Raw genomic sequence first — 16,519 nt, 5'->3', positions numbered from 1 at the left:
AATATCCTTCTCAAATAATGCAGTTTAATGCAGGTTTGCCGAAAATAAGAGACTTTAGAAGACAGTTGTCCTTATGTCACCTTTTCAGGAGTGCAGCCCAAATACTGCCTAAAAATGCTGACTACCCAGAGACCCTTGTTCCAAATAAAACACAGTACTGGTAGTATCCAGAATATACTGTAAGCAATCATCAGCACACCTCTAACTGTGAACACCACTTTAAACAGATTTCAGTAGCACTTTCGGAAACCTTGAAAGTAACTTAAAAAATATTTGAATCTCAACTTACCAAAGAAACAGTAGATAATTCCAAAGAGGCAGCATGTAGAGGAGATAACAGCAGGGACAATTTCATACTTCCTGTCGATTTCCGACAGACACGGATCCAGCTCTCCTGGGCCCTTCACTGTCTCATCAGAGACAAGCCCGGCCATGTCGGCCATTTTCGCAGGAGAAGGGTGTCCAAAACGAAGCAGGAGATCGTTTATGGACCTGAAGTCATTGGGACTGAAGACAAAAAGAATTTTGTTAGTGTATTAGACTTGTATGTGTACATAAGTATGTATATATATATATATATATATATATATATATGTATATACGTGTGTGTTTGTTGTGTGTGTGTGTATATATATATATATATATATATATATATATATATATATATATATATATATATATATATATATATATATTCACATACATACACACACACACATACATATATATATATATATATATATATATATATATATATATACACACACATACATATATATACATATACACACACGCACACACATGTAGGAAGAGAGGCCTATCAGCGGGAGTCAGTATAAGGATATGTCACTAGTCCAGAACAATTAGCATGATTTTTCCAGCTTGATAGCATGCTAAATCATTGGGAACTCCCAACATAAGGACAACTAGTAAATTATTTAATTAAAATAATAAAAAGGTGTAATCTTAAGTCCAGAATTCCTGAGAAGTTTGGAAACTTTTCTGATGTTGTTGTATAAACAAAACAATGGTGGTCTGCAGAACCCGACATCATTCTACCACAAGCAATTTGAGGACATATTTGCTTACTCTGCGTCCTGGCCAGCTATAGTCAGCTGATGAGTCAGAGAGACTATTCTAAACAATGCCACCTTATAACGTATTTCTCTCCCACATCCACACATGGATTACCCATCACGCACCACAATGCCACAGAATTACAGATTTTACTCACTCAAATTCAAATGCTAATTACAAACTGCTAAATCAAACGTATTTTCAACAGCATTTCCTGTGCGTGTGCACTTAATTTCAGTACACAATTCAAATTAAATTGCAACACATTTATTTACAATTTCATTTTCATGAACAATGTTAAAACTCAAATGTTGAAGTTTATGGTTTTAATGTCTTCACCTGAATGTCGTTACCAGCTGTGTTTTATGTAACAGGAACTTAAACTTTTGCTTGTCTGGAGGAAGTAAAAACTTCACACAAATTTTTTCCACCCAATTAATATTTTAAAAAGTTGAACACTAAATTTAAGTCACTGAAATGTGCTGGGCCACCACAAACCACCAGACCAGCTTCAAAGAGCACAGGCACAGATTCTCCAAAACTGTACCGGAGGGATGAACACAAGCAATTCCCTCAACTGATGTTAAACAACTCTCTCCACCACCAGCAAAACACACCCATCCAAAATCTCACAAAGGTCTTCAGCTGGGTTGAGATCCTTTGACTGCACTGGCCATAGTATATGATTTATATCATTTTCATCCTCATCAAACCAGTCAGTGAGCCCTTGTCTCCTTTGGATGGGGCGGAGTTATCCTGGAAGAGACCATGCCTATCAGGATAAAAATGCTTCATAAAAGTGATCAGTCAGAAGTATTTTCTATTCTCACTCTAAGGAGACAAACCGTGACCCAGACCATGCAAATGGCCTCCGCAGTATAACAGTCAGTGAACCCCTCACCGTAGGGGTCGAGCATTCAGGCATGTATGGTACTCCTTATGTTGCTGCACAGGCACTCGCCCACTTGTTGAGAATATGATGAAGGACAACTCATCTAAACACCTCACTCTTTTCCACAACTCTATATACCAGTGGCATATTGTCTTTCTACTGTCAAATCATAGCGACATTAGGCAATCAAAGGCGTCTGTGAGCTCATTTATGCCAGTGAGGGCAGTTAGTGCTCTCCTGCAGGTGTGTTACACTGCCCTGTGACAGCATGGAGGTCATGACCAGCATGATCAGCAGTTTGAGAAGATGCAGTTAGCTGGCTTCATGTGTCTCAGAGGAAGCACATGTTAGACTTCCTCCTCACTGTTTGGCAGCTGTCATGATTAGGCAAGAGCTGACTGTTAGGAATTGGCAGGTGTCCAAATTGGGGTGAAAATGACTTTATAAGAAAATGAAGCAGGAAGAACATGGATAATATCTGCAAGGAAACGAAAAAGAGGGTTGAATTTGTAAGGTTTGTCAAAGATTAACTGCTTTGGTTTATATTTTAAACTGCAGAACACAAATTCAAAAGCTTTTAATACCCTTCATACTGTTTAAAATATTAAGAAACAGGCAACATACTTTATGTGGTTAAAACTTTAAACAGGAAATATTCATGTCCAATTGCATTAAACACTAGGAAATCTCTCAACCTACCCACTACTAAGCTTAAGTCATGCCAACTTGACCAACTGACCTTGATGCCATGAAATGACCTCCAGCCTGACCAGTCCTGTTCATCATCACAGTTTATTACAAATCGTTTATTTAATTGAAGTGATTAGAGAAATATTTATGGAATTAGGGGCTGGTCATATGGCAAATATATACCACGCTTGACAGCATTTTCAATATATACATTATGCATCGTGATATTTGAGATTGCCAATAAAGTACCAGCAAGACAATAAACATAGTAGTAAAAGTTAAGGCCCAAAAAAGTCTTGTTTCTGATTCTTGTTTCCTTGCACCATTATTTCCCTACATATGGATATATTCAATCGCAGTTATAAATCAATACTCCTGGTAACTATTACAAGAAACAATTTAAGGCAAGTCAGTTTTTACACTTTTTCTACTGACATTGTTATCACACACCAAGAGAAAAATAAGAAAGATTAGAGAAATCAGTGCATACATGAAGGAAGCATTCATAAAGTACAGTGTATAGAAATGTAAAAAGAATAAAGAGAAATAAGAACAGTGTGAGATAATGCCCTTAGAGATGTAACCATAGCAACAAGCACACATAACGGCAGCCAATGGGTAGCTATTTTCTGACAGTGGATGCTCTCTAAACAGCTGCACATATTCTGTAAAATTGTAGGGAAAAGTTGGGGGTGAGGGAGATACTTTTTTGCCCACAATTAAATAATTGCAATGTCTTCTTGGAAATCAAAGATAAAACAGTTGCTCCACTGAATCAACCCATTTAGGAAAATGTGCACATTTCCAATTCAAATACGAGTGAATTATGTCTTTCAGCCAATCAGGAAGTAGGAGAGGCAGGCATTTTTTGAACACTGTGCACTTGTCCAATCATAATCATTCCTCACACTTTCTCAGCAGGCATCCAGCTTAACGAACTGACGGGGTCATGGGCGGCGATCAAAGCCTTTGTATCACCCTATAATGGCTTCATTCTCCTCCATATATAGAGAGAGAGACACACATGGCTTGCTTTGTAAGGCAAAGCCAGGGAGTAGGAACTTGTCCAGGGGTGTATGTGTGTTTTCTGCATTACGCCATTTAATAAAATAGTGTTGATTCTCATAACTGTTTACTTTGCATCCAAACATGCAGGCACTGATGGAGTCATAGAGCTCATACTAAACAATCTGGCTTATGTGAAAGTTCTGGATACTCTATGAACAAATTCTTCACCACTGAGAAGTACCCAATTGTTTAGTACGAGCTTCATGGCAGCACCTTTGCTAGCAAAGGATAAAAACCAGATGGTAGTGGGGAAAAAAAAAATTGTTGAGAGACTAAAAGATAGCAGAGTCTGACTCAGAGCTCGCCTCCATTTCCAGAAAAAGGCTCTCATTTTCCACTCAGCCCTCATTCTTATACAAATCACGAAGAGAGCGAACACTAAAGGAGAGGGAGTGAAAGAGGAACTGAGAGAAATAAAGAGATTAAAGCCAGGCGTTGGCCGTTCATTCTTTGAGGAAAACATGAATTTATTGTAATCGGATCATGACAGGATGAGATCATCAAGCCCTACAAAAAGAGAGAGAGCCCTTTTAACCCCCACTCACTCACAGTGTTTACATGCAACTTGATCCATTGTGCGTCTTGTTCTGCCGGGTTGAGATCTGGCTCTTGCTGGCTTATCAGATGTTCCATTTGCACATGAGCTCATTAAGGGCATTTTTTGTGGCATATTGCTTTAAATCTGGAAATTCTCTGACACTAAGATAATGCCATCTCCTACCCAAGATCCCCAAATACACAATGTAGTGGTACAAATCCATATATTTATAGAGTCTGGCTGTTCAGATTAGCTGTTTCAGAAATATACCGCAACCATTAAAACCAACTGGACTTTCGACTCCATTATTCATACCCTGAATGAAAAACATTATTCTGAACAACTTTACCAATAAATATATTTTACTAAGTTGCACAGACAAACTGTATATTTATAGCCATTTTGAGTTTATCACAGAGATCCAGACAAAACTGACTGATCAAACATAACAAAACTTACTGAAAGTCTGTTCAAAAACTTGCAGAGCCCACTTACCCCATATTCATTATTATTTTGGAGTAACCTTTTTATATATGTGTAGATGTTTGTGTATTGCGGGGGCTAAAGGAAGTGCGCACACAGTCACCTGAGAATCAGGATCAGAGTAACAGCTGGCTGACAGATTTCCCGTCTAGCTCAAATCTTGTTTTGTGCATGAGGAGGCCGTAGGGGAGCGGCTGAGTGTAGCCACATGTCGTTTTTAGTTGTTTCATCTCCATAGGCTTTAATTTAAATCTGGCATGGCTTGTTTCCGGAAACTCTTTTCATCCAAATGGCATGGTATAGAAGGACCGTACAGCAGTACCAGCAGCCTTCAAAATTGGGCTGACATGCACAGGGGTATTCAAGGAAGTTCCATTTCTAAAATTTTTTTTTGTCCCCTGTCCCACTGAAGAGTGTTCGATGTTAAAAATGTAGTTAGTTTATTCAGATGAACTGAATCACGTTCATAGATGCATTATGCAGCAGCACATTTGAGTTTACATCATTAGACTCTTTTTGTGAAAGCTGGCCAAAAGACAACACGTAAAGACAAGGCAACATTTAAAAACTACCTAATAATCAGAAACAGGGAGGTAGTCAATAATTTCAAACTACACAGAAAATGTGTCAGCTAGCTAATGTCAATTAATTTTATCTTTACAGCTACATTATCTAGTGGTTCACTAAGCTGTCAGCAGAGTATCTATATGAATGTCCAAGACTGTTCATAATTTTGCAGCTAATATTCAGTTCAATTAAATTTTATTTGTATAGCACTTTTAACAATGGACATTGTCACAAAGCAGCTTTACAGAAATAAATGGATTCAAAAAATATATTGTAAATATGTGAATTTATCCCTAAGGAGCAAGCCAGAGGCGACGGTGGCAAGGAAAAACTCCCTGAGACAATAAGAGGAAGAAACCTTGAGAGGAACCAGGCTCAAAAGGGAACCCATCCTCATCTCGGTGCAACGGATAGTGCGATTATAAATAAATCCCTTCTATTATGTACTGTTTGGACAAATAGTGCAAATGTGCAACCAGTAAATTCATCACAGTTTTCGCAAGAAGTCTGGTTGGTTTAAATCTATCCACTGTCCACTGATGGAGTCCTGAGTACGAAGGTGCTCGTGGCAACTGCAGCCCCAAAGCCACTACAGCAATCGCAGTCCCAAGCCATCACAGTACAGCTCCCCATATGTGATCCCCAAGCCATCTCCACAGCCAACAATATCAAGATTGCAAGAAATTTTAAGATAAAAAAAAATGCTATAATGCCTTCAGCCTTTAACTTCCAATCACAAACATGATCATGACATCACTACTAGTTTTTTGCTACACCTCATTCTGATTGGCATAAAATACTTGTTTTAATCAAGAGTTTAGCAAGAATGACCAGCTACCCAAACACTGCACTGCACGAACATCAGGATATTAATACTGCTACAACATGTGATGTGGAAACCAAGGCAGGAAAATGTCTAAAACGGTACATAGTTAATGAACGTTTCCGTTAACCCTTTCTGACCTATAATCAGGAAGGTGACTTTGATTGTGACCCCTGACCCTCCTCTCCTGATCCCAGGATACACTAAGCAGGAAGCAGGTCAGCTCTGCGTAACCTTTCCCCTCAGACATAGGAAGTTAAACAGGAAGAGAGGACCATGCGAGGGAAAACTTCATACCCTGGAATCACTCACACACTGCTTCTGATAAGCACTCACACAGCAACTAAAAGAAGCCAGTTACAGTAGATATAAAAAGTCTACATACCCCTGTTAAAACAGCAGGTTTTTGTGTTGTAAAAAAAAAAAGCAAGTTAAACCATGTCAGAATCTTTTTCACCTCGTGAAATTGCAACATATAAAAATCAAGTGACAAACAAACAAACATTTTAGGGAAAAAAAGAAAAACAAACAAACAAAAAAATCCAATATCCAATTTACATAAGTGTGCACACCCTTTTATAATTGGGGATGTGGCAGTGTTCAGAATCAACCACATTGAAACTCATGTTAAATACTAATTAGTATACACCTGTCATCAATTAAAGTGGCTGATTAACCCCAAATAAAGTACAGCTGTTCCTATAAGATTTCACTGATACCTACTTGTTAACATCCAACTGGAAAAGCCATGGGCCACAAAGAGCGTACAAAGCAGGTACGGCATCTCACTGTTGAAAAATATCAATCAGGAGAGGGTTAAAAAAAATTTCCAAGGCATTAGATATACCATGAAACACTGTAAAGGCAATAATCAACAAATGAAGAAAATATGGCACAGCAGTGACATTACTAAGAACAGGACGTCCCTCTAAAAATTGATGAGAAGACCAGGAGAAAACTGCTCAGGGAGGCTGCCAAGAGACCTACAGCAACATTAAAAGAATTGCAGCAATTTTTGCCAAGTACTGGTTGCTCCCTGTATGTGACAACAATCTCCCAAATTCTTCATATATCTGGGCTATAGGGTAGGATGGCAAGATGGAAGCATTTTTTTTAACAAAAAAAAAAAAAAAAAAAAAAAAAACATCCAAGCCTGGCTAAAGTGTGCAAAAAAAAAAAAAAAAAACACCCACATTCATTCTCCCAAAACTATGTGGAATAGTTGAACTTTTTGGACATAATACCAAAAGGTATGTTTGGCACAGGGAAAAAAAACAAAACAAAAACAACAAAAAACAAACAAACAAAAAAACAGCACATCACCAAAAGAACACCATCCCCACGGTGAAGCATGGAGGTGGCAGCATCATGCTTGGGGCTGCTTTTCTTCAGCTGGAACTGGGGCTTTAAGCTTTAATCAGGGTGGAGGGAATAATGAATAACTCCACATACCAGTCAATTTTTCAATTTTGGCACAATATCTTCAGGCTTCTGCTAAAACACTAATTCTCCTTCCCGCATGACAACAACCTGATGCACACCTCCAAATCAACAAAGGGATGACTTCACCAAAACAAGATTAAGGTTTTGGAATGAATTAGCCAGAGTCCAGATCAAAATCTGTGGACTGACCTGAAGAGGGCTGTGCACAGGAGATGCCCAGTCAATGTGACAGAGTAAGAATACTTCTGCGAGGAAGAATGGCAAACTATTGCTAAGTCAAGATGTGCCAAACTGATTGACTCTTACCCAAAAAGATGGAATGCTGTGATAAAATCAAAAGTTGCTTCAAGTATTAGTATCAACATATTAGTTAAGGGGTGTGTACACTTATGCAAACAGGTTATTGTACTCCTTTTTTTTTCATGTCTCTTCAGTGATAAAACTCTCTCACTCTAAGAGACTAAATATGACAAGGAGCAGCTATCAAACATCTTTTTTCCCAAAGAGAGGTGATATCTGCACAGAAAATCACGGACGTGCATCCGGAAGGGATTAAAATTATGAGACAACTGCTGAGTTTGGCGAAAAACAGTAGGTTATTTGGCCTGTAATTTTCGGAGACCGATCTGGATGGAGATAAAATCCCAGAGTAGCATCTGTAAGAAGATACAGACCCCATGTACATTTAGTCCCATCAAAGTTCAAGCTTTTTCTTTAGTTGATAGATGTGAACACTCCACCTCTACCTGGCTGCATGTTAAACAACTGAATACTGGTCCTGAAAAATGTCAGGGTCTTGGTCATTGTTCAAGTAAACGATGGTTGTGTTTGTAACAGGTGGGAAAACGGTTTTCCAACAGCTGGCACCAAAGGGACTGAGAGGGTGTATCATTTGTGGCAAACAAAACAGTGGCCCAGACACCAAGGACAAGCAGATTTCATGTGGAGGGCTATTCATTTTTCATTTACAGTTGACTGGCAGAAAAGTTGGCTCAACAAAAGTTCTCACTGATTTTTGCAAAACAAACTTTTTCATTTGATATTTAGCCATGTTTAAACCTAATGTTCACTGTGATGTGAAGCACATTAACGCTGTAACTACAGCAAGTAAAAAACATTTTGAATCAGCTGAGGAATGACCTGGTTGACAGTAGAATGATTTTTACTGGGCCAATTTATTAGTGCATAACAGCTAACAGTCAAGCTTTTCAGAATCAGAAATGCCTTCTTAAATGCAGGTATGTTGAAACACTAAAAAAAAAAAAAAACAACAGCAAAAATAAAGTTAAAAATATCAAGGGAAAAAGTTTGTAGATTTGAAAATCTCCTTCACAAGGACAGAATACAACAACTCATAGCTGATACATGGCCAACGATGGACTGTCTTTCTGTCAAGGGCACAAACATTATGTGGTACGTTAAAAACTTTGTTAGAAGATAATGATAATATACTCGTTCGTTTTCCTTTAGTCAGTATTAAATGTTCTTAACTAGCAAACTAGCTCACCATATTACATTACTTTAGCTGTATTAGGGTTCTGGACATGGGATTGGACAAGTGAATGCATACTCTTGGTGCTCTTGGTGCTACGAAGAACTTTGGTGTGTTAATGGTGTGTCCTGGATTTGGCCTATGGTGTGAAGTGGAGATGTTTTTGAGAGTGTCCTCACGAGCTGTGCTGTCTGCTGTGTTTATTACAGACTGGAGGAAACGCTGAATCGCCACTATTGTTCCTCAGAGTGAATAGAGAAAACCTACTGAGGAGCTGGCACACACTCCAACTGCCTCTTCCATCACTCGTTCACAAACATACAGAAAGACAGAAGCACACAGACAGAGAGAGTGAGACAGAGAGAGAGTAAGACAGAGAGAGAGAGAGAGAGAGAGAGAGAGAGAGAGAGAGAGAGGAAAGAAGAGACAGACAAAGAGGGAAAGAGACAGACAGACAAAGTTTGGCTCTGGCCATGACTGCTGAATAAACCTTTTCAGAAGAAAGGAAAAGAGACAGACGCATAGGGAGGGAGACAGACAGAAAGAGAGACAGACAGACAGAAAGACAGAGCGTGTGAGAGAGAGAGAGAGAGAGAGAGAGAGCAAGAGAGAGTGAGAGAGAGAGCTCCACTACTTGGACTGTGATCTGAGGACACTGTGACAAACTGTTTTAGAAAAGAGAAGAGAAGAATGGAAAGAGAGGGAGAGGCAGGGACAGCTTAGAAGATAGCTGTTCTTATGCTGATCTGAATGGGACAGGTATCTCTTTCTCACACTGCTACAAATGTCAACAACTGAAATGATTGTTACAATATTTGAAGAAGCAACCTGGTCTAGGGTGCAGATCTCAATGTACTGTACGAGCGATTATTCACGCATGTCCATATTCTTTTGACTGTACCAACCTATTTCAAAGTCAAAAATTTACTGACTTTCCTTTGGCCACATTCCTGTGGCCTACGCAGGTGTCGGGTGATACGACCCCAACATATTTAACATTTATTTCCATTTAGTCCAAAAAACCTCACATTGTATTTACTGTACAACGATTATGCAAATGAGTCATACGCTGTAAAGGGCGCTGAATCTGACCGGACGCGTCCACCCCCTTCTCTCTCTCACATGCGCGCGCACACACACACACACACACACACACACACACACACACACACACACACACACACGCACACACAATCTCCCCGATTCCCCCGGCAGCTAAAGCACTGAACAATAGTGGCCTTTCTGTGAGGAGACTGGAGAGCTTCTTACTGCAAATGAGAGGAAACAAAACACGTCACACAATAAAGGGTGTTTTGTTCTTTACTCACATGTTCAACACACAAGCAGAATGCAGAATTTAACTGTACTTTCAGGTATAAAAGCTCAGCAGTCTGAAACACACCTGTGAGTGTGCGGACATGCTGAGCTACACCAGTTACAGAGGAAACTAAAGGAGTCGAGGTGAAAAGATGCACTGACGTGACTACCATCCACGATGAGCAGGTTATGGGTGTATAAAAACCTTTGACACCTGTAAAAGCTTTATGCCTTACATAAAGTACATCTGAAATTAATCCGTTCAAATAATTCACTAAAGAGGAGGCAAAGAACCAATGAAACCAAATGCTGCCTGCACAGTTAGAAACTACAAGCCCATATATGCTAGGCATTTTGGTTATACAGAAATATTTAAAACAATATTGTTATTGTGGATCATTTGTAATATCATTTTGGTGGTCTTGCCTGATGGCATCCACACCCTAAAATCTAAGGCATCAGAGTGAAAGAGCTCGGCAGGGGAAATGACCCCACGCTCCACAACACTATTTCATTCAGGATTAGGCTGCCTAGGTAGGGGTCATTTTGAGGCTATGCTTCCAAATCCCAAGAAATCTTCTAAGGTTATTTACTCATTTATTCATTTGTCCTTCTGAGAGAGAACAGTATAATTCTTTTTACCGGTTAAGCATGAACAAAAAATTTGAAAAACATGCGGCAGAACTATCAATCCAGTTATAACTACAACACAAGTTCATTTTATTACAATATTGTTATATTATACTGTGATAAAAAGGCTATATAATGATCATCATGGAATGCTGTAAACCTAAAAATATGGGTAACAAATACATACATAACAATATCCAAAAAATAATTTCAAGTAGTATTTTACTAATTATGCCCATCAAGGCACCACCAATAACCTCCAGAGTAACTTTAGAATAACCTATTTTACCAGGTAGTGTTACTGGATAGGGAAGCAACACACGCTACTCCAACCAGAACATGGATAGTCATGCTTGTTTTTGAGATTTGGCAAGCTATGTGGTGTAGAATTCACTAAAATACATATAAACCTATAAATGAACTACATGATTAATAGACTTGGACACTACCATGTTAGTTTCATTGCTGTGCTGAGGACGGTCTACCATTCAAATATCACCTGGTCATGTGGTCCTTGGTAGGGCTGGGTAATATGAAGATATAATATCAATACCATGAAATAACATCATGATACACCTTTTAGGTGCCATAATTATTATCAGGTGTTAGCGCTTTCAATAACTCTGGGACTATCACTGGGACTGAGAGGGCCATAGGCCACACCTACTTCACTAGGAATGACAGGGCCATAGGCCACACCTACTTCACTAGGAATGACAGGGCCATAGGCCACACCTACTTCACTAGGAATGACAGGGCCATAGGCCACACCTACTTCACTGGGACAGTCAGGGCCATAGGCCACACCTACTTCACTGGGACAGTCAGGGCCATAGGCCACACCTACTTCACTGGGACAGTCAGGGCCATAGGCCACACCTACTTCACTGGGACAGTCAGGGCCATAGGCCAAATCTACTTCACTGGGACTGACACAGACAGAGGCCACACCTACTTCACTGGGACTGACACAGACAGAGGCCACACCTACTTCACTGGGACTGACAGCACCATAGGCCACACCTACTTCACTGGGACTGACAGCACCATAGGCCACACCTACTTCACTGGGACTGACAGCACCATAGGCCACACCTACTTCACTGGGACTGACACAGACAGAGGCCACACCTACTTCACTGGGACTTCAGTCTTTTGTGATCCCTTTCGCAACAGACACCCGGCTCCATTGAATAACGACTGCCCAATACACACTGTTCTGAATCAATGCAGTGGCAATAAAACTATCACACTGATCATATAGAACAGGAAGACAGGAGAAACTTATCGAAAGATTCAGTTATCTGGACTCAAGTGAGCAACAACGATAAGTAGGAGAATGAGAGCTGTTACACAAATTACATGCTATAACCTAACGCAATATTTACTATGCAGTAATCTTTGGTATAGTTAAGGATACATATGTATATACATGAATACATAAATATATACTCTCACCAACCACTGCATTAGGAACACCTGTCCACCTGTACTTTTATGCAATTATTCAATCAGCCAATCATGTAGCAGAAGCACAATGCATAAAATGATGCAGACACAGATGACCAGATTCAGTTCATGTTCACATCAAACACCACAATGGGGGAGAAATTTCATCTCTGTGACTTTGACTGTGGGATGGTTGTTGGTGCTAGACGCATTTCAGAATCAAAGGTTTACACAGAATGGTGCCAAAAAAACAAAAAACCTCCAGTGAGCAGCAGTTCTGCAGTGAGAGAAAACCACTAGTTTAATTAAACCACACTGTTCAGCCAGGGGGAAAAACTGTCTGTTGGGAGACATGGACCGCAACTTACTGACGAGTTCTGATTGACTCATTCTACTGTGGTTCCTATAGGGCTTGGGAATCCACATCACGCTGTGCTGCATTGTGGGCCTTATCGACAATACTGTGGGCTCCTTGTTCAAATGATCTTATCTGTTCTATGTGGAACATATTTTTAATTGGTTGTGACAGATAAACCTGGCATGGCATACTGAAGAAGCATTCCAAACAAAGAACTTTATATTTGAATAAAACTTTTTAGGATGCAACAGCATGACATTAAGAAAATCAGTCAAGTTGAAGATCTTATAAGTTTGCAAACAATGGGGGACTAATAATACAGAAGTACTATTCTATTCTGCATGAATGCTTATTTCTTAAAGTATTTAATTTTTTTTTAATTTTAATTGCACATAAAGTTCATGTGGAATTCACAAATGTTCAACTGCAGGATACATTTACACACTGGCAAACTGACAGAACGACTATTCCATGTTAGCATGTTAAGTCATGTTAGCTGTGTAATGTATATTTCGCTTGCAAGCTATTATATTTGCCTCAGGCCTTTAGTCCATCTATAGACACAAAGCTAGCAAAGAAAATAACAATAGACTCAGTTATAGAAAGCAACAAAGCCCTGGATCTGATAGAACAGTCATGCAGACCTGCGCTCTGTGCCGCAAAGAGCACACAATAACTCCTAAAACATAGCACAGTGGTGCTCATTACATCGATCACGATTGACTACTCAATCGCAAGACAACCACTGGTCAATCTTCTTAATAGATCAATATAGAACCCTGATGTGTGAGAGTGTGGAGGAAGACTCGGGAGACAGTCAGAATTTTTGCTGAGCTCCGGGCACACGTTTATTCAGTTCGTGTTTTTTAGCGCACTTTCAAACACTTAAAAACCCAAAACAACTCAACCAAAACAAATCGTCCCAGACTCACAGCTTTCACTCTGTCGAGTTCAAGCTGCATAACATTATTTGAATAAAAACAAATCTCTCAAAATAATTTCTCAAACTTGAAATTTAGAGTGTATGTGCATATTTCACAAGATCTCTTGTCACAGAAGTGTGAGCAGCCCTGACATAGCATATGATCTTACCTTATCTGTTAGAGCTTTCAGTGTGCTCTCGGGGATGGAAATATAAACAACTCATTTTAACAGCAATAGAGTGACGAAGCAAGAGAGAGCTAAACAAGCGTTTAACAAGCTCACTAATATAATTTAAATTAAAGTAACTAATGAATCTGTTAAGTAAAGATTGTCTTGAATAGAACATAAGTATGCAATTTGCGGCAGACCTTGCAGGTGGTGGGTGATATACTGGTGTAAATAAGACAGTTTTATCAAATGAAATAATTAATATGGAGTGATTTATATGGATCTTTTAATAGGATATAAAAACATTAGCTAATTTGGCACAGCTATTCTTAAACACTATTGCATGATTGCAATTGCGATATTGCTTTTATACAACAGTTCTATAAACAACAATTAATATCGAGTAAGTGACATTTCAGACACAATATGGCCAAATGTTCCGCTAACAGAAATAGATCCTGAAGAAGCCACACACACTTTATAGCACATCGACTAGCTTGCTAGCTAGCTCGCATTGATGTGAACATTTTTGATATTGTGATAAATTGTCAAGTCATGATGCACTTTTCTGAGATACGACAGATATCATGATATCTTTTTATAATTTTTAACTAATCATTACAAACTGATTAGAGACAGCTGATTCGATGTTAATTTTGTATTGAATCATTAAGATTTTTACAGAATTTTTTTTTGTTCCTCCTTTTCAATATTCAATAATTATTTTACACATTAAGAAAAGTGTCATTAAAAACAGTTTTTTAGTTTGTTTTTTAAAAATGCAATATCACTGTTTTGAGGAAAGTTTCTTAGCAAACCTATATATCGTGATACATATTGTGTATTGTAGGAATGTCTTCAAGTGTTGAGATGATATTTTTGTCATGTAGTCCATCCCTAATAATGAGATGGATACAATTACCACACATTTTGGATGCATCACCCACCCGTACCGTCTGACACACACAATGGAGAATCCCTGATTCATCAGATGAGTGGGGTGTCCAGACTTTCACTTCATTCCTAATTGTAATACAAAAAGCAGCCTCTCTCAACCCTATAAAACTGCCTTGCTACACAGCGGGGGAATGAAAACACTTCAAAATCCCAGTCACTTTCCCTGCACTTCATCTGAGAGAAGGTTTCTTAGATGAGACGTTCAGAAGTACCATGGCAACAGTTGTTTTCTAAAGTTCTCAATCTTGTGCTGCAAAGATTAGTCGGAAAAACACACTACGCTATTGATGAAAATTCATGGATTCTCATATTCGACACTACCTTTACTTGAAAAACAACAAAAAATCAGTTATAACGCAAGACAGCACAGGCTTCTGATTTTCGTGCAGAAAGCAGACACTGTTGTATCTGCTGGAGGCAGTGTCACTTCCATTGCTTTTTATTTTTAAATCAAGCAGAGATTGAGGCAAACACACGAGTCGGTCTGCTCCTGACATTATCTCAATCCCGACCACATTTGTGCAAAAACATCCCACAACTTTTCCTTTGGGCTCCGATGCACCGTGAAATAAATCACATATCTCAAAGACAAACTTTGAATGATGACGGCAAAGATATGGGAGCCTTGTCAAGCAGTCCAAGCCAAGATCTAAAATGTCAAAACTTCCAAAAAGTGACGCAACGCGTATAAGCAAAGTGGATACGGTCTTGCATAACAACACATTTATGGGAACCATGCATTTAAAAGAGAACAACCTGTGCCACAGCTTGTCTTCAGCTCCTGTGTGAGAAATGAATTAGACTAAAGGGTTGATGGTAGCCTCGTATTAGAGAATGGTATTTTTTCTTAGAACCTGCTTGAAATGTTTGTGAAATGAAGGTCTTTAAGTGCTGATGAATGCTAAAGTTAATTCTGAACGAAATGCTGCAAAGGATCATTTACACTTAAAATACGGGCCAACATGGAAAATACAAAAGTCAGTATCATAAAATATCATGGGTATAAACTCTACTAAAACTGTGAGTTCAGTTTCTGTGACCAACAAACAAAAATTCATTTCAGATCCAAAATGAACTCTGGTTCACCTTATATGCAGTCATTCATTGAAAACAGGTTTGGTGTCCCAATTTTGCCTTGAGCCACTTTTACACTGTGTGATTTCAGCAGTCTTCTACACTTACTTGTGAAAACTATACAAGATGATCACAATAAAATCGTGGCCAAATACTATTACTGACTGTGATTGTGTGTTCTCCATGTCAGAATATGCAATATATGAAGATCCTCTAACAATAGAGCTGCGATTAAAGAAAATGACTACATTCTGCTCATATCATCAATCATCGTGATCCGGGCTTGTTCGGAAAACCCGATCACATAAACAAAACCATTCTTCAAAGTGTGCTTGAGGTAGTAAAGACATTTTTCTTTCTGTCAGCATGTTTTTGCCACTGCCACTAATGTATCTATAGCTGTCTCATGAAGTTGGTGTAATGCCGTGTTCCTGTTGGTGGCTTTTAAGTGGGCGTCACAGCAGCAATCACACTCAGATTTTAATCAAAAACAGTCACAGTATGTGTTCTAAGGCCACTGATCTGAGCTCATGAACAATTGTTTTATGACAGCGATGGCAAAAAATCAT

General features: G+C 39.0%; 1 protein-coding gene across 3 annotated transcripts in view; it reads right to left on the bottom strand.

The window, feature by feature from the left end:
* Window positions 1–16,519, bottom strand: part of LOC113538096 (transmembrane protein 198) — a 34,458-nt gene that overhangs the window by 10,406 nt on the left and 7,533 nt on the right. For all 3 annotated transcript variants that reach the window (XM_053226953.1, XM_026932943.3, XM_026932942.3), the window contains exon 2: window positions 290–507. In XM_053226953.1, coding sequence (XP_053082928.1) covers window positions 290–443 — 154 coding nt within the window. In that variant the 5' untranslated portion in view covers window positions 444–507. The remainder of the gene's footprint in view (window positions 1–289; window positions 508–16,519) is intronic.

Source organism: Pangasianodon hypophthalmus, chromosome 20 (genome assembly GCF_027358585.1).
Source record: "Pangasianodon hypophthalmus isolate fPanHyp1 chromosome 20, fPanHyp1.pri, whole genome shotgun sequence".
Lineage (NCBI taxonomy): Eukaryota > Metazoa > Chordata > Actinopteri > Siluriformes > Pangasiidae > Pangasianodon > Pangasianodon hypophthalmus.
This window is presented reverse-complemented; position numbering and strand designations above follow the sequence as displayed.